Here is an 18,189-nt window from a genome sequence, read left to right on the forward strand (position 1 = left end):
AGAAGTATACAATTTAAAACACCTAATAAGCATTATTGCATATGGGACCATAAGATCTTATTTAAAAACTTCTATATAAGCAGATTTTTAAATTCTTTCAGTAGACTTTATTTGACTTTTTTGCAGGACTTTTTGGTTTGTGTGGGTAGCTTTTTGGTGCAAGAGATGTACTTGTTATCACTTTTATCACACGCTAAACTCTCCCTGTTCTATCTTTTGTCTTGTGCTCTCTTCCACAAGATCAATCTTTGCCTACATCATTACCAGGTTATGTTTGAAGTGCTGTATCTTGACAATATAGTTAATGTTTAAATTTTTTCCTTGAATTTTTGGTTGTATGATATTCATAGTTAGTATATACATGTATCTTTCTGTAGAAGAATAAATGCTTATAGAATTATAAAATAATATTTTTATAAATAAAAGAATAAAGGACCAGCATTTAAACCAGGGTATCATGTCTCTGAATAGAAAAATTGATATTTTTTGTAGGTCTCAGTAAACCATAAATATTGTCCTCCTCAAAATTTGCAAAACAGCATTCCTGTAAATAACAAACAAGACAATGGAAATGCATGGGGAGACAGAGATCAGAGGAGCATTACCTCCAGGACACCCATCCTTTTAAAAATGGAAGAAAGGGCTCAGTTGATAAAAGCTCAGATCCAAAATAAAGGGGGAAAGTAACTTTTTTATTTATCTTAGTCTTTATTTACAATTTTTTAATGTTTTAAATTTAATTGTAATTTTTAAATTCATTTCATTTATTGTTTATTTTTATTGAAAATAGATTCTTTTCTCGTACAATACATTCCAATTGCAGTTTCAGCTGCCTCCACTCCTCCCAGCTCTGCTTCATCTTCCCTCTCCCCCGACCCACTCCCCTCCATTGCCTATTCAAAAAAGAGCAGTATAGTTTGCACACATACACACACACACATACACACACACACACACACACACACACACACACACACACACACTTGCAGACCAGTGTTACAGTAGACAGATCCCATAACCACACACCTTATTTCCTTTCTACCTTGAAAACTGAGTGCTTTAAATCTCTGAGTTTAAAGTGGCAAAATATGATTATGGATATTAAAGAAGACCGCAAAACATCATCTCTACCATTCACCTCACAGATAACAGAACACACTCTAGTTGTTAGGTAATAGACTAGGAACAGTGGCTTATAGAACACACAGAGAGCAGCTACAGTGTTTCCTTTCTGAAGGCAAAAATGTGACAATTATACTTTAATTCTATTTGTAATGCTTTTATATGATCTGCTTTATTAATATGGATAATGCTGGTCACTTATGTTTTAATTTTTGGAGTTTATTTAAATGACATATAATTCACATTAGTCTTTACAAATCATCAGTGGAACTGGTAAGAATGCTAGAGCTTTCTTTTCTCTCTTTATTTTTTCTTTCAGTACCAACCGCAGTTTCCTCTTCTTCCACCCTTCCCAGTCCTTCCCCCAAAATCCACTGCTCTCCATTTTCCTTCAGAACACAGTAAGCCTCCCAGAGAAGAGCATTCTATAACATGAAGAGAGTCCTAAAACCAACCATCAATCATGAGGAAAACACAAAATCCCTTCTTCTTTATTGTTTACTTAGTTCCCCCAATGTTATAAGAAATATCAATACAACAGATCATAAAACCAAATGAGTATAAAAATTAATTCATTTGGATAGTCTGGTAGGGAGCATTTATGACTCAAGCTCTTAATAAACATAGTAACCCATGTCTTTTTACGTAGATAACTGAAATATAGATCATGATAGAAATAGTTCACTTCACACTATATAATTCAGTGATTTTTGCTTTTTTCAGTAAAGTTGTTGCATTTCCTTAATTTTAAAAGGAAATAAAAATGATTTTAATATAGTCAAAGTTCACTATTTTTAATAAAATGTAAAGTCTATATGGGGAAAACAAAATTGTTTTCCCACATCAATGGTTGTGCTATTAATCTGCTAATGGGAATTGATTTTAAAAGTTGTGGTATTATAGAACTCATATAAATTTTATCAGCTGGAGAAAAAGCTTATTTCAACTCCTAGATAAATATAATGCCTAGCATACTGCCTAACTCCTCATTTCTACCATCTCATGTTGACATACACTGGGGTCAACAGCAGTGAAAGTGAAAGCAATCCATTTTCTACTATAAAACTGCAACATACCTGACCCTGTACCACAGGAGAACTCTGACTAAATGTTCCTTGTTAACTGACAAGACAACTACCTCTCCTAGGAAATAGCTAAGGTTGTTAGATCAAGAAATTATCAACAAATGCTATAATTAATGACTGTAGATTCGTCTAGAATCAAAAAACTAACAGGGAAGCACTGTTCTTTGCTTCTTTCCACCTTCCCTTCAGATTTTCATCAGTAATCAGTCTTAATCATCTAATTAACCACTAATTAACCTTAGCCTGATTTCAACCATTTGATACTCAGTCATTGTGAAGCACACACATATCGAGTTGTGTGAAAGGATTTCCCTAATGTTGACTTGAATCTCACCCCAACTACCTCATTCACAGCTAGCAAATCATATATCATAAGGTCTCATGAAGTAAAACATTTGATGTAGTTAGAAAAATTTGTATTGAAGGCATGCCCTGTCCAGATCCTCTTTGCTTAATAGCTGTGAAATAGGACCCACATCAGAAGATTACACTATCAGCCTATATTAGTTCTATGCTATCTGTGACAAACTGAGCTGACCTCACCTGATAGATTTCTACTTCTCAACGTATAACACCCACGTTACAGAGTCATTGAATAGAAAGAAGAGATTGCAATTTCAGTGAGATTATTTTCCCATTTTCTTTCTACAGATTACTAATGCATTCCGAGAATCAGATTTAAAAAGTGAGTTTATCAGAACACATGTTGTCAAACTCAGGTAAGTTAAAGCATAACAAAAACCATATTTGCAAAGATGCAGCTTGGTATGTTTGACTTCTGTTTGCACTGTGGATATTAAATGGTATATTCGTGTAACTGTTATAATAAGATGAAAATAAAAATAATAAGAAATGGGCCAGCTTAAAAGATGAAGTAAAATGCTATATTTATTTTGCTATTGTGATGTGGGATCTCTCTTTGTATGCTGTGAATAGAGTTGGTTAATTAATAAAGAAAACTGGCTTGGCCTGATAGGGCAAAAGAATAGAGATAGGCAGGGAAAACTAAATGGAATTCTGGGAGAAATAGGTGGAGTCAGAATTCTGGGGTAAAGGGACTCTGTCCACTTGCTTTGTACCTAGTGCAGAATTTTGTGGCAAAAAGTGACTTAAGTTTAAAAACCAAAGACAGGAGTTATATGAAGGTGATGACTCTGAATTGGTGTGTCTTTATTTGAAAAACATACTCAAGGGTTTATGGTTTTCTACCATCAAGAATATAGTTAACCCTAGGAGGGGCGTTCTCCAAGATGGAAAAGTTGTCAAATGTTAAACCACCAAAATACAGATAATAAGCAACATGCTTAATGCACCTTCATGCAGCCATCTTACTTATGTTTCAGGTCTCAGGTGAACCTTCACAGCCACTTTCCCTAAAATATTTTAGCATTTAGCAAAGTACATAAAATAAGTATTCCACACCTGTATCAACCACCATATTTGTCAAATTCAACATTTTACTATATTTCAGTTATTTTTTCAAGATACATTTAACAATGTGGTTTTAGTCTCAGTCATACTCCACTCACCCCCAATGCCATTTCTTCTTTTTCCACTGGCTGCTATCTATCAAATAACTGTTCCAGAAATACTTACCATGTGTAAGATGCTGTAATCAATTCAAGGCATAAAACATGCATTTAACAAAGAACAAAACTGTTTTTCAATTTTGACAGGGATGGCTTCCAGGGAAGGAACAACACCACCAAAAATAAAGCATAGATGAATATCAGAGAAATGTTTCACTAGATAGAATCCAGGATGGGGCTGAGGATTAAATGAGATTAAGAAGCATTCTATGATGAAATGATATTTGAGCAGAAAAATGGAAAAGATGAAGATGAGCTTTGCAAATAACAAATTCTTTACACAGTAATATCAACAGACAAACAGGATGTCTGTGAAGGTAGAATAAAGTCAAAGGTGATGGTGGTAATCAGAGATCTAGACAGAAACAAGGTCAGGCAGATTTTGGTAAAAGATTGGGGAGTTTGTTCTGAGTGGCCGCGGAAGTCATTGAGAAGAGTGATATGGTCAATTTAAGATTTTTAAAGGATCACAAACTGGGGAATTAGCCGAGTCAGTAAACTGTTTTCTATACAAGCATGAGAACCTAAGTTTGATTCCCTAGAACCCATGCTTTTTAAAAATTGGCATGCTGTCAAATTCTCATAAACCCAGGATGGGAACGAAGAGTAGGGGGATCCTCTGTGCTCACTGCTTAACCACTGCAGCTTGAGACATTCCAGGCGAATGAGAGATTCTGTCTCAACAGCTGAAGTAGATGGCCCCACATGAAGTTGACCTCTTCTCTATAAATATGTTTGTCCGTCAAATGAACACACACATGTTTTAAAGGATCACTACACTGCTAGAACACAAAGTTGGAGGACCAGCAATAAAAGCAGGAAGCTCCTGAGGAGCAACAGCAATAAAAAGTAGGGATACAAGAGGCCTAAATAAGATCATAGTGAGGATATCAAAAAGTACTGTGATTCCAGATAAGCACTTTAAGTAGTCTGAATGGAAAAATGCATATTCTTTCTTATGTCTACACCTATATTTTTATCATATAAATGTATCCATAATTGACATATAGACATGTTCTAAATGGTTTCTAACTTTCTATAAATAGAATTATAACATAGATTCCCACTAAAGTGTTCAAAAACTTTATGTGAATCATACTAAAACTTGTTTAGTTATATATTTTTATCAATTGTTCCTTTTATTGAGATTTTTATTTTAAATCTAAACAGTAGTTTTTCATCTTAAAATCTCATCTCTAAACTGGGCGCTGGTGGAGCAAGCTTTTAATCGCAGCATGTGGGAGGCAGAGGCAGGTGGATCTCTGTGAGTTCAAGGTCAACCTGGTCTACAAGCAAGTTCCAGGACTGACACCAAAGCTACACAGCGAAACACTGTCTCAAAAAATCACCCCCCACACACACACAAATCTCATCTCTAATCTTAAAATGACTAAACTGACTTTAACTCAGGTTTTATTTATGAAATACATCTTTATCCACTTAATTCAGAACTATGTACGTCATTCTAGGCTAGATTTTTTTTTTCCTATGACAATCAAAACTATGCTGACATTGTGTACTCTCTAACTGATTTTACCCTTTCCAGGCACATTTAGCCAACCCTCAATTTTTGTGATAGCGTATATGTTTAGTTTTATTTCATAATCTTTTATATTCTTTATCCTCACTTATAGTTCTTTTTCCTACTCTCTTGCCTTGTGAATGGCATTGTTTTCTTCAATTTTTTCTTTTACTAGTTTATGGGCTTTCTGTTCTAGTTATCCTATTTTAGTGAATATCAATAAAATATTAAGAATGACCAGCATAATTTTCTAACTTTTTCCAAATGATATAAGAAATTTGGCAGTCTTGTTTTATTATTATCAGTGTTAACAATAAATAATCACTGTGGTAATAAATTTTCACTGGCGATGTTCTAGTTATACCATATTTCCTTTTACAGGTGTATGAGTGTGGTGTGCAGTTATGTATGTGTATAGGCACATGTGTGGTCAGGTGCACATGTACACATAAAAGTGTGTATATGAAGACCCAAGGGTGTCATGGGATGTCTGCTTTGTTTATTGTCCACCTTCAATACCGAGGATCTTTCTTCTGGTCTTGGAGCTTGCCTTTCATGCTTGTCTGTCCAGTCATCTTCATCTGGGGTTTCTTATCTCTGCTTCCCAGGGACTGGGTACAGGTAGGCTACCACATCTACCTGGCTTTCATATGGATTCTAGAGACCTGTACTCTGGTCCAGGTAACATCCTAAGACAGTAGTGACTTTTCAGCATCTAAAATATTTTGTGACCTACTGCCCTCTCTCGTTATTTTAAAGAATTCTATTCTTAGTTTCTTTGTTCCTCATGTTCAGCTAGTCTTTTCTCTATTTTTGTTAGAGGATTAATTTCTTGGTCTTTGGAATTTAGTTTTAATATGATGTACTTAAATTCTTATTTTCTTTTATAAATATGCTTCAGACTCATTGCAATCTAAGACATCATATATTTATGAATTAGGAATAATTCTTACTAGTTGAATTCTTTTGTGTGTGCTCCTCTTTAGCATTAATTCAGTTTACACTGAACTTCGTTGTGTCTAATGTCTATGTTCATTTCAACTGTTGTTAGACACTGTAACTTCTTCATATTCTTCTCTCATTTAACTACATTTTTTTAGCTTTGACCGATATGATTTGCAAACAACTTGTAAAGTTATCATTTCACTAAGGACTTTTTTTATGAGTACCATTTTACCAGATCTTTTGTCAGCTTGCTCTTTTTCAGTTTGATTGAAATAAGGACTTAACTGTATGGCCTCAAACTCATTCAGTTCTCCTGCCTTAGTAGGATTGTTATGATTACAGGCATGACCCATAACATTCCACTTACCGTTTTTTTCTGTGGGGGTGGGGGGTTAAATCATCTATTTTCTCATATTTATAATTCTTTATTTTATATCATTAATCACTTCAAATACACTTCTCCACTGGTAATACTGTGCTGAGAATTTCAAGGTTCTCATTTTTTTCTTTTTTACTCCAACTTGTTTCTACCTTAAAGAGTCTAAGAATGCATAGATAGTATTAATACAAACACAAATATTACATAGCCAGGTTCATGATTCCAAATTTCTGAGGATAAATCTCTTTTCCCCAATTTATAGTTGAGCCTTGGAAAGAGATAAACCCTTTCTTTATGGTGAGCAGGATTTTTTCTCTTTAATCCACGCCTCATGTAGAGTTCAGTTGTGTGAAATCTAAATGCTAATTCCATATATTTCACTCACCAAAGATCACGCCTCTGTTTTGCTACATAATTGTTAAATGGAAGCCTATTACATATTCTAGAATATGTAACTTAACAGATTGTTTTTGATACTAGAATTTTTCCTCATTATCCTATGAGTTCAGTTTTGAATATGAAATAGAATTCATACCATTTTATATAACATTTACATAGCATTTTAAAGTTGCTTAGATTTAGCAATATATAAATTGTAATTGTTCAGTGTCTATTGCTCCAGCTAAGTTGCCCAATCACAAGAGTGGCAACAGGGAAATTTCACCACAACCAATTACTGGAACTTAGAGTAGTGTCTAGCATCACAAAATGTTGTTTTGTACTTGGTAAAAAATATATACTAAATTAGTTCCTGGGACAGATGGTAAGTCTACAATTTGAACTGGCTTCTGAGTTGTGCAGAGGAAACTGTATACAGAGGTGTACAAGGGGAATTGGGCCAAATTTGCCTACTGCACTTTTCCCAAAAAGAAGCAAACTGACCTAATTTTAAGGTTACCATTGTTGTGATGAAACATCATAGCCAAAAGCAACCTGGGTAGGAAAGGGTTTATGTGGCTTATACTTCCATATCACTGTTCATCACTGAGGGAAGTCAGGACAGGAGTTCAAACTGAGCAGGAACCTGGAGGGAGAAGCTGAGGCAGAGTTCGTGGAGTGGTGCTGCTTACTAGCTTGCTCCTCATATCTTGCTCAGCCTGCTTTCTTCTTGAACCCAGGACTCCCAGCCAGGGATGTTACCACCTGCAATGGGCTGGGTACTCCCACATCAAGGACTAATTTAGAAAATATCCTACAGCCTAATCTTATTATTTATTTATTTATTTATTTATTTATTTATTTATTGCTGAGACATGGTTTTTCTGTGTAGCCCTGGCTGGCCTGGAACTCTCTCTGTAGACTAGGCTGGCCTCGAACTCACAGACATCCGCCCCCACTCTGCCTCCCTAGTGCTGGGATTAAAGGAATGTGCCACCCCCACCCAGCTCTACAGCCTGATCTTATGGAGGCATTTTTTTTAAATCGAGATCCCCTCCTGAACGATAACTATAGATTGCAAAAAATTGACATTATCCTAGAAAGAACACAAGCCAAGACCAGATGGTGGAGGTGGCCCATAATGCTAATTATTTCTAAGTGAGAGCTCAATGAAACCATCAAACTGGATCACTCCATGGATAGAAAGAAATGTTTCTTTGGGGGGATAAGATCAAACTGCTGTTCTAGGGGATGGAGAACAACACTTGTCAGGAAAGAAATCCAATTTTCAGCGACAGTCAGTGGGGTGGGAGTCTTGGAGCTGGTAGAACTTATTTGAGAACTAGATGCCTTAGCCCACAGTGGTTGATCTTTGGGGTAGACAAAGGAGGTAGTGGTTTTCATGATAAACAGAAATAGGCCTTACAAAATTCCTTAGTAATTCTGAATCTAGGCTTCTGTTTAACTAATAACAATCGTTCTGTTTACCCAGTCAGAGACACTCAGTTTACGTCATTGCCACCAACACTGTTATTTGATGCACACTATCAACCTAACATTGTTGATATGAAATAAAGTAGAAGTTATCTAGGTTTTGATATCAAGTTCATTGTGAAAAATGAGTCTCTGTGGTCAATAAAAAGAAAAGTAAAATCTTAATATATGCCTATAAATTTGTTGTTGTGGTCAGATGACTGCATCTGTGTAACACAAAACTGATGTTTTATCACATAAATTTGAAAACTCATCAACTTTTAAGTTAGTTTAAGACAATAAATATTTTTCTCAACTTGTTAAGTCAAATAACAGCTAATGATTATTGTGGTGCACCTTAGTGTTTTCCATGCATTCTTTCCAAAAGTTCCTTATCAATTTAATCATAAGATCATCACAAAAACCCATTTAAATCAGTAAGATTTCTGGACATAGTGTATTAAGAAACTTAAATAGTTTATAAAAAGTCACATGGTGGGAGCATTCTGATTTCAAAATGCTGTACTGTATGGTGATTACGGTGGATTGTATTAAAACCAAATTTGGGAGATAGCATTGTGCGATATCATTAAGTGTACCCATTATGCAAACGTGTTCCCAAATGAATTCTTTTAAGAAGGTCTCATCAAGAGCATATAAACAGCACAAAAATATTGAAAGTGTCTGTTTCTTTTGACTTACAGGAAAGAAGGGAATGGTGTGATCGCGGATGCTGTCATGAAATTTCGATCTAGTAAACGTGCCAATAAAAAAACCATGAAAAGCAGAATCCAATCTGTGCTACAAATACTGAATAATTCTGGAAACTTGGAAATAGCCCCTTCAAATGAGATAACATGCAAGTATCATTTCTATGCCTTTCCTTTTTAATATAGCTTACAAAATTACTCATTCAAATTCATATATTAATTAAATGAGAATCTTACCTCATTAATTGTAATTGAACCACCAAAACTGTACTACAATTCTAAATATATAATATATAGTTCTCTAACATAAACAGTCTAAGATTTTCTCTTTTAATAGTCATAAATATTTTGAAGATTGATTTTCTTCCTAAATACAATAATTTCAACATAGGAAGAGATCTATTTCATACTGTCCACACAAGGGCAATATATTTTAACTTGTTCTACCATGTCTTTTTCTATTGTTTTGAGTCCTGTATAGAAAGACACAGCATGATAAAAAAAGTTCATTTTCTTTCTGAAATTGATTATATAAGTTAAGATGGTTCCAATAGGAGTGAATTTTAGAGGTTGGAATTTGAAAGGACTTATGGCCTTAGTTTTATCTTTGTAAAATGGAAATATAATTCAGGACTGATATCTCAAATTTGAATAAGAAAAATGAGAAAATGCTTTTTTAGTTTTATAAAATTTATTATGATAAAACTTGAAAATAAATAAAAATACTTAAGATATATTTGAATTGAATGTTGTAACATGAAGAGTGGGCTGCTTGTTAGGGTTTCTGTCCTGCCCAATTCCCACAGCCAGTAGGTCCCAAAGAATCACACAGAAGTCTATATAAGTTATAAAACTGATTGACCCATTAGCTCAGGCTTCGTATTAGCTCATATAACTTATGTTACCATTATTCTAGTATAAGTTAGCCACATGGCTCAGTACCTTTTTCAGGGGGGCATGTCACATCCTGCTTCTTTGGTGTCTGAACAGGACTGAGGGAAGAGCTTCCTTCTTCCCAGAATACACCTGTTCTCATTGCTCCGCATCTACTTCCTATCTAATTGTCCCACCTATACTTCCTGCTGGCCAATCAGCGTTTACTTAAAACATAATTGACAAAATGAAGAATTGTCCCCCACCAACATGTAGTCACTAGACCTATACACAAGGTGCTGGGGCATTTCAATACATATGCATTACATAAAGATTAGATCAGAGAAACTGGCTTAGCTATCAATTCAGGCATTCAACAGTTCTTTGCTTGGGGGACAGTTAAAGTCATCTCTGGTAAGCATTTTAAAATATTCGTTGATAGTTGTCAACCATAGTTCATGACAACAGTAGAACATGAAAAGCGATCCTTGCTACCCATCCTTCCTTGCCATCCCATTGCCTGTCCTCACTCCATTCTTTCCTCCTAAATACCCTTTACAGGGGCAGATAAAAACTATTCTATTCCCTACCTCTGTAAGTTTAGTGTTTTAGTTTCCACATGAAAGCAAGAACATACATTATTTATTATCTTGATCCTGACTTACTAGACACAATGCCTTCTTGTTCTATGTTGTCTCAAATGACAGCATTCTGTTGTTTCATTGCTATGTAATATTCCACTGGCCTTATGCACCACTTTTCTCTCCATACTTGTAAATTACTGATGGGTATTGTGCTGCTAGATTTTTGTGCACTTGACACAACCTAGGGTCATCTGAGAAGGGGAAACTCAACTGAGAAAATGCTTTTATAAGATCAGCCTGTAAGCAAGTCTGTGGGTCATTTTCTGTCTTTGTGAATGATATGAGAGGGACCAGTTGTTTGGGTCAGTACCACCAGGCAAGTGGTCCTGGAGTGTGTTAAAAAATTGAGCAATTCAGGTGAGCCAGTCAGTAAGCAGCACTCCTGCATGGTCTCTGCTTCAATTCCTGCCTCCAGGTTTCTGCCTTGACTTCCTGCCCTGACTTCTCCCAGTGATGGATTGTGATCTGGTGTTGTAAACCAAAACAAACCTTACACACACACACACACACACACACACACACACACACCATGTCATTCTTGATTATGGTGTTTCATCACAGCAATAGAAACCTAATTAGCACAAAAACTGATATCAGGTTCATGGGATAATTTCTATGATAGATGAGATTAGTTTTGGGCAAATTGTGTAAGGACTTTGGACCTTTAGGCTAGAAAAACCCATTGAGTGTTCAGAGCATAATGAGCTATTATGGGAACTCCCAAGATAATGCTGAGATTGAAACATGACAGTGGCACGGCTTGTGGAATTTTAGAGGGAAGTTTATGCGACCCTTACAGACTCTGTTGGGGCCATTCAATGTTTTGAATTAAAAATCTGTGGTTTTAGTTAGCTGTCACCGAAGGATTAGCAGTGATTAACAAGAGGCCAGGATCCTTAAGGGGAAATTTTCTGGCAAGGGTTTCCTCAGGGTCATCACACAGAAACTGTGATCCCGAGGGGCCTAAGGTTACCCCTGCTTCTGGTAGCTGAAGTTGGTAAGAAGTAAGAGTTTCCTAGGTCATACTGGCTTTGAAAATAAAGAGGTCATGAAGGCCATGATCATGAGGTCTGAAGCAGTGGGAGGCCAGGAGAGGCCACTGGCAGAGGTGCAGCCTCAGTTGCAATAGAAGTTCCAGGATTAAAGGGATTATGCAGAGAACTTTAGACTTGGCCTCATGTAGTCCCCAAAAAAGAGTCCAAGAAACGCTACTGGTATAGGTACAACCCAGTTGCAGGAGGACCAAGCATTTTGTAGACGCCAGTACCATGAGGTGATTACCAAGAACAGGAGCAGGTATGGAGTAAAGCTGGCCAGAGTCTACGGGGCGGGGGGGGGGGGGGGTTGAACTGCCTAAGCCCTTTGGAAACCAAAGGATCTTGAGTGAGTCCCAGATGTCTGACACTGAGATTTGTACTGTAGGACTTCTGTTTTGCTTTGATTTGATACTGACTGTGCTCTGGTTATTCCCTCTTGGAATAAGGAAGTATTTTACTTATTTTGATTTTATAGGAACACACAGCTATGAGACCTTTGAGAAACTTTCGAATTTTAAAGTGACACTGTATATTTTAAACAGACTGAACTTTTAAAGTTTTTAAACTTTAAAGACTGTGAGCCTTTTATAAAGGTTAAATGCTTTATATTGTGATACTAACAAATGAGAAAGGAAAATTTGTTGCTGAGTGTGTCAAGTCGGCAAGGGATGACTTTCCTGGCTAGTGTTTTTGGCACAAGCTAGAGCCGTGTGGGAAGAGGAATCTCAATAGAACACGTTCTTTGCCAAGATAGGCCTGTGGGCAAGCTAGTGGGTTATATTTTTGATTAATGTTTGAAGTGGAAGGGCCCAGTCCATTATAGGTGGTGCCAACCTTGGTCCCGGATAATATAAGAAAATCAGCTGTGCAAACTGTGAGAAGCAAGTCAATAAACAGCACTCCTCTATTGCCTCTGCTTCATTCCTGCCTCCAGGTTCCTGTCTTGAGCTTCTGCCCAAACTTCCTTCAGTGATGGAGTATCACCTGAGGGTTGTAAACCTAAGTGAAAACCCTTTCCTCTCACAGTTGCTTTTGGTTACGGTATCTATCACAGTTGTAGAAACCATATAAACATCTTGGTGATTTTGAGCAGTTCTACAAATCACATGTCTGTTTGACAACTGATTTTGATTCCTTTAGGCATTTACCCAGGAGAAGATAGTTGGATCATATGATAGCTCAATTTTTAATTATTCTTTCTGAAAGAACTCCTGACTTTTTTCCATAACAGCAATGGTAATTAACAATTGAGTTTTGTTCATGTTATTGTTCCTTCCATTATAATATATTTCTCCTATTACCCAGATCATGGTACATAATAAATAAGCAATAAGTAATTGTAACATGACTGAAATAAAAACTACTTAATAAAGAAACCCCTCTGGCTCTGCCAATACTTCTGGAAGAAGTCAAGACTTCATAACGAGCTGAATATCTAATAGTTTTCATAGCTCCAGAACTGGTTTAGTATGTACCTACCACCAAAGTCCTAATTGTTTAAATGTTCGAAGACTTAACTTTTGTTCTTTAAAAAGATATGATGCTAGGGTGTCCCCAGCGGCCTGCAAGCCAGGCAGAGGCTGCCGCCAGAGGTGTGCAGGTTTCCCACGGCGAGTGGCAGAGCTGGTCCTACCATGCAGCCCAAAGAGCAGGCCAGATAAAAGACTTACAGGACATAATAAATAGGCATAAGGGTAAACATAAAGCTAAATATTTATTACTTAAAGAAAAGGGAGACATTTATTACTTAAAGAAGAGGGAGACAGAGAGACATGAAGATAAACATAGAGAGAGATAGAGACACGTGTGCACACGCCAAGAGACGGGAAACAGAAAAGAAAGAGTTAAGATGGTGACCAGGAGGTCAGAAGTGGCTGGGAGTGGGCGTGGTTAGTCCTTAAAGGGACCAGAGCATAAGAAATAACATTAACAAACAGTAGATAATCACCGCATTAGACCCACAAAGTTCTCTGAATGCCTCCATTTCCCTTCATTGAACTATCTTCTCTTGTTCCAACTAAAGAGTTAATGTTTATCTCAGTAATTAACTCCTAGACACATCTCCAAATCCAGTTTCACTGTGTCCTGACTGTGATCACTCACGGACTAGTCTAAGTAAGCAAATATTACCTCTTCTCCTACACATTATGGTATACTTCCAAAGTACTTACTGGGTACTTGCTATATATTTGGCATTGTGCTGGGTAATTTTGCAAATAAATCAATAGCAGTTTCTACCTCCCAGAGACTCATAGCAAAGCTGAAACAAACAAATATTCTGTTAGATAACAGACTTGACAATCAAGAGAAGATATACAAAATCAGGACACAGTTTAGAAGAGAGCATTTCCATTGTATATATAAGGCCCTTGCTTGCTTTGCAAAACATGAAAATAAAATGAAGAAGCAAGAGAAAGAACCAATCATGTCAAGGTTATCCAATAAAGACAGCAACTGATACAGGGATACAGAAATGAAAGAGACTAGAGGACAGATGGACTCACAAACATGAGAAGGATCTCCATATCCTGAGATATGGAAAGAAAAAGCTTTACTTGAAGGTGGGGGCAGGGAGCAAGAACTCTAAGAGAATACTTTGACAGAACAATAAAACAAGAAGCTTATGGATATCCCCATAGGTTTGTTTACTGACAACATTGAAGAAACATAGATAGATAAGGGCCCAGGTCAAAGAGTCAATATGCTGATAGTTAAGATTCAAACTCAAGGTTTTTTTGTTCAAAGAAGGAAGAAAAGTAATCAGATGTTTTTGATATTCCTGCTTCCAACAGGATGACTTGGCCCTACTGATGCTTACAAAAGCAAATGAAATTCACAAAGTTGTAGATGGAGACTGTGCTTTCTTTTTCCGACTTCCCAGACTCAAATAATCATATGGAAATGTTATTAATTACAATATTGTTTGACCAAAGACTCAGGTGTATTCCTAACTAGTTTTTACATTTTTTTATGTGTATTATTGTGTTTTCTTTGAATTTTTTTTATTAAATTATAAAAGTTTCCATTTCCGCCCCTCCTCCCACCACCCTCCCACTCCCCCCACTCCCTCTCCTCCTCCCTCTCCATCCCTAAGAGCAGTCAGGGTTTCCTGCCCTGTGGGTAGTTCAAGTTCCTCCCCCCTCCCTCCAGGTCCAGGAAGGTGAGTATCCAGACAGACTGGATCCGCAAAATCCAGTATATGCAGAGGAAACAAGTCCCAGTGTCATTGTCAATGGCTTTTCAGAAAGACTCCAGGCCAGCTACATTCAGAGAATCCGGCCACATTCAGAGAATCTGGTTGGATCACGTCCTCGTTCAGTCCCAGTCCAACAGGCCTTGGTAAACTCTCATTAGCTCCATCCCCTTGTATCAGTGGGTGATCACATCCCTCGCAGTCCTTATTTCCTCTTTCATTTTCTTCATCCTTCTGCTCCTCATTTGGACCTTGGGGGGCTCAGTCCGGTGCTCCAATGTGGGTCTCCGTCTGTATCGCCATCCATCGTCGGATGAAGGTTCCCTCTGGTCTTGCCTTCTTTGCTCACGTTCTCTTTCCTTCTGCTTCTCGTTTGGACCTATGGAGTTAAGTCCAGTGTTCCAATGTGGGTCTCTGTCTCTGTCTCCATCCATCGCCAGATGAAGGTTCTATGGTGATAAGCAAAATATTCATCAGTATGGTTATGGGCCAAGGCCGTTTCAGGCACCCTCTCTTCTGTCCAGAGAACAATCTAGGGATGTGAGGTAACAATCCACGAATTCGTGATAAAATGTAAAAGTAGTTTTTACATCTTAAATTAACCCATTTCTATTATTTTACATTTTATCACGAATTCGTGGATTGTTACCTCACATCTTGCTTCTTGGGCAGCTACATGGCAACTCCTCGACTCCACCTACTTTCTTTCTATATCTCTGTTCAGATTTCCTGCCTGGCTTTACTCTGCTAAGCCATTGGCCAAAACAGCTTTATTCATCAACTAATAAAGGCAACACATATACAGAAGTAAATCATATATCACAAACTTTGTGAAACCGGGAATAAGTTTGGCATAAACTATTTTTAAAGACTATGAAAACCTGTCTTATGAATAAGACAATATTCTTAAAATTCTCAAAATTCTTATTGAAAATAAGAAGATTGATAGCCCACTAAACCTTTTCAAGACCAGCAAGAATATTTTCAGACATAGTTTCAGAAAGTGTAAGTCTAATAAAGTAACAACAGAATCAATCCGAAGGTATCATAACTGTACCAATGTCAAACAATAAAAGTATGGAGTACCAAAGAAGATGAGGCTTGTTCAAAGGAATGAGAACTAGAAAAGGGAAATTTTAGAGCATTTTTAACTGCCAGTAGGTATGGTATTCTTTACTAAATGAAGAAATATAAGTAGCAAATTTCAGATAAAATGTGTTGCTCATACTGAGTTTGAGATGACTGTAAGACCTGTCTTGGGAAACTCTTCGGAATTCAGACTTGGAAGTAGAGCACACAAACTGTCACTACCAAATGCTGACATTGTTGTCTTGCCTGGCACTCCCAACAACCCAGCATGCAACACCTGTAGTAACCTATTGACTGTTGCACAACACACATCTTACAACCTGGAGCACAGGTGTTATGTCACCTTCCATTCAGAATGTCTTTTCCTTCTTGTCTTCATGGGCCATTCCTTAGGGTTTCAAAGCACAAGGCACATGTTATGCCCTCCGTGATGACATCTTTGACTCTCCCTGTATCATTATCTCTTCCCCCGACTTTATTTTTCATTTGTAATAATTTCTTGGTCAGGATCAATCTGTAAATAATGTGTTGAGAGAGCCTCTGTTTTATTAACCACTGAAGAAACAGCACACACTGTAGCATCAGTAAAGTAATGCGTGCAAATTTTGATGTCTATTCACAGGTACATTTGAAAAATGAATGATTACCTGTTAAGTGATAATCACATTGAATCCTAACGACTGCTTAAGCCTTTCTCTTGCCAAGAGTAATGAGTGACTTTGGAGCAGGAAAGTCTGTATTTCATGAAAGATGTAGGCATGAACCTCCAACAGTTTATGTGCAACAAAGTAGAATGAGGTTGCAAAGAGAGCTTTCTGGGGCACATGACTCAGAGGTTCTTTCCAAAGGCTTGAGGTGGAGCCTGGGACTCTGAATTTCAGCAAACCCTCCCAGTGACTGAGTTTCTGGTTGCCCTGGCACTGAGCTTCATGAAATCAAGGTGAAATGGTTTTCAGCTTACGTTTTGTTGATCTTATTCTCGCTCTCTCTTCTTTGACACTAGCACTCACTGACCAGGATACAGAAAATTTTTTGACTCAAGGTAAGTTTTTCAATTATTTTGTAGTTATCGAATTATAAGGATCTTAAGTTCAAGTCTTTTGAGCTCTTTCCCAAAGTCTTATCTGTGAAGCTGGTGCCTTCATTCTGAGTTCACTCTGTAGGGATCTGTAGAAAGTGGTCACTGCTTTTCACAGTGGCTGATGGATGAGTGTTTTAGTAATTTCCCCTCCTTCTAGAAAAAAAAAGAATAGAACTACAGTGGAGTATAATCCACCTGGAACTCAACACCAAGCTCCAGGCATTTTTCTTGGCAGTTCTGGGAAGCTTTGTCCTGTGGTTCTAAAGCAGTATTTCTGTAGGCTTGTAAATTATGGTTGATGACAACATTAATGTAGCTTTTTTGAACCACCAGAGTGCCTTGCTTTGTTGTGGATTTGGGTTAACCATAAGGCAATAAATTGTGAAGATATTTTAAGTTTGAAGTCTTTAATTTGAAGGGAAAGTCATGTTCCAACGCCACTTGATATATACTTTTAGGCTAAGAGGACAGGCACAAAATTCCTAGAAACATAAAACTTATGTCTCGGATCAACCAAATGTAGTTAGAAATTAGTTCCTTGTATCTAAAATAAATCAGAAATTCAAGTACATGGTATTTCACTGTAATATATTTTTCAATTCAGTTCTGTGTTTATTTACAATTATTTTGAATAAAACTGTAATAAAATAATTCACCAAAGAATTTATTTGGAGAAGGCAGAAAAAGAACCCATACCCAAGTATATTCTTAATAAAAGTCTAATCCTCTTTTATTGTAGAATTTGCAAGAAAACAAATGCTTAGGATTAGCTACCTATTACCAACGCAGCAGCAGAAATGTTTATTAATGATATACTTCTATTATTGCTAATAAACATTAGACTAAATACAAGAAGAAATATTATAATATTTGGGTTGAGAGGAACTGTGAAAATTAACCCACCCCAGTGCATTTCATCTCTGTCATTGAAATGTTTGTAGGTTTCTTAAGATATTTTTAAAAAGTTATATTATATTTTTAGTAATGTTTTTAGTCATTGTCCATATGCACATGCTATGGCAAGACTATAACGGGGAGTCAGTCCCAGAAATCAAACTTACATTGTCAG

The 18,189-nt window shown here is 36.9% G+C and overlaps 1 protein-coding gene across 1 annotated transcript in view; it reads left to right on the forward strand.

Moving 5' to 3' along the window:
- Positions 1 to 18,189, forward strand: part of LOC125408185 (transmembrane protease serine 11D) — a 63,595-nt gene that overhangs the window by 32,128 nt on the left and 13,278 nt on the right. Inside the window, exons 5-7 of the mRNA XM_087908933.1 lie at positions 2,859 to 2,926; positions 9,198 to 9,352; positions 17,043 to 17,081. Of these exons, the coding sequence (XP_087765059.1) occupies positions 2,859 to 2,926; positions 9,198 to 9,352; positions 17,043 to 17,081 (262 nt within the window). The remainder of the gene's footprint in view (positions 1 to 2,858; positions 2,927 to 9,197; positions 9,353 to 17,042; positions 17,082 to 18,189) is intronic.

Source organism: Myodes glareolus, chromosome 8 (genome assembly GCF_982192425.1).
Source record: "Myodes glareolus chromosome 8, mMyoGla1.1, whole genome shotgun sequence".
NCBI lineage: Eukaryota > Metazoa > Chordata > Mammalia > Rodentia > Cricetidae > Myodes > Myodes glareolus.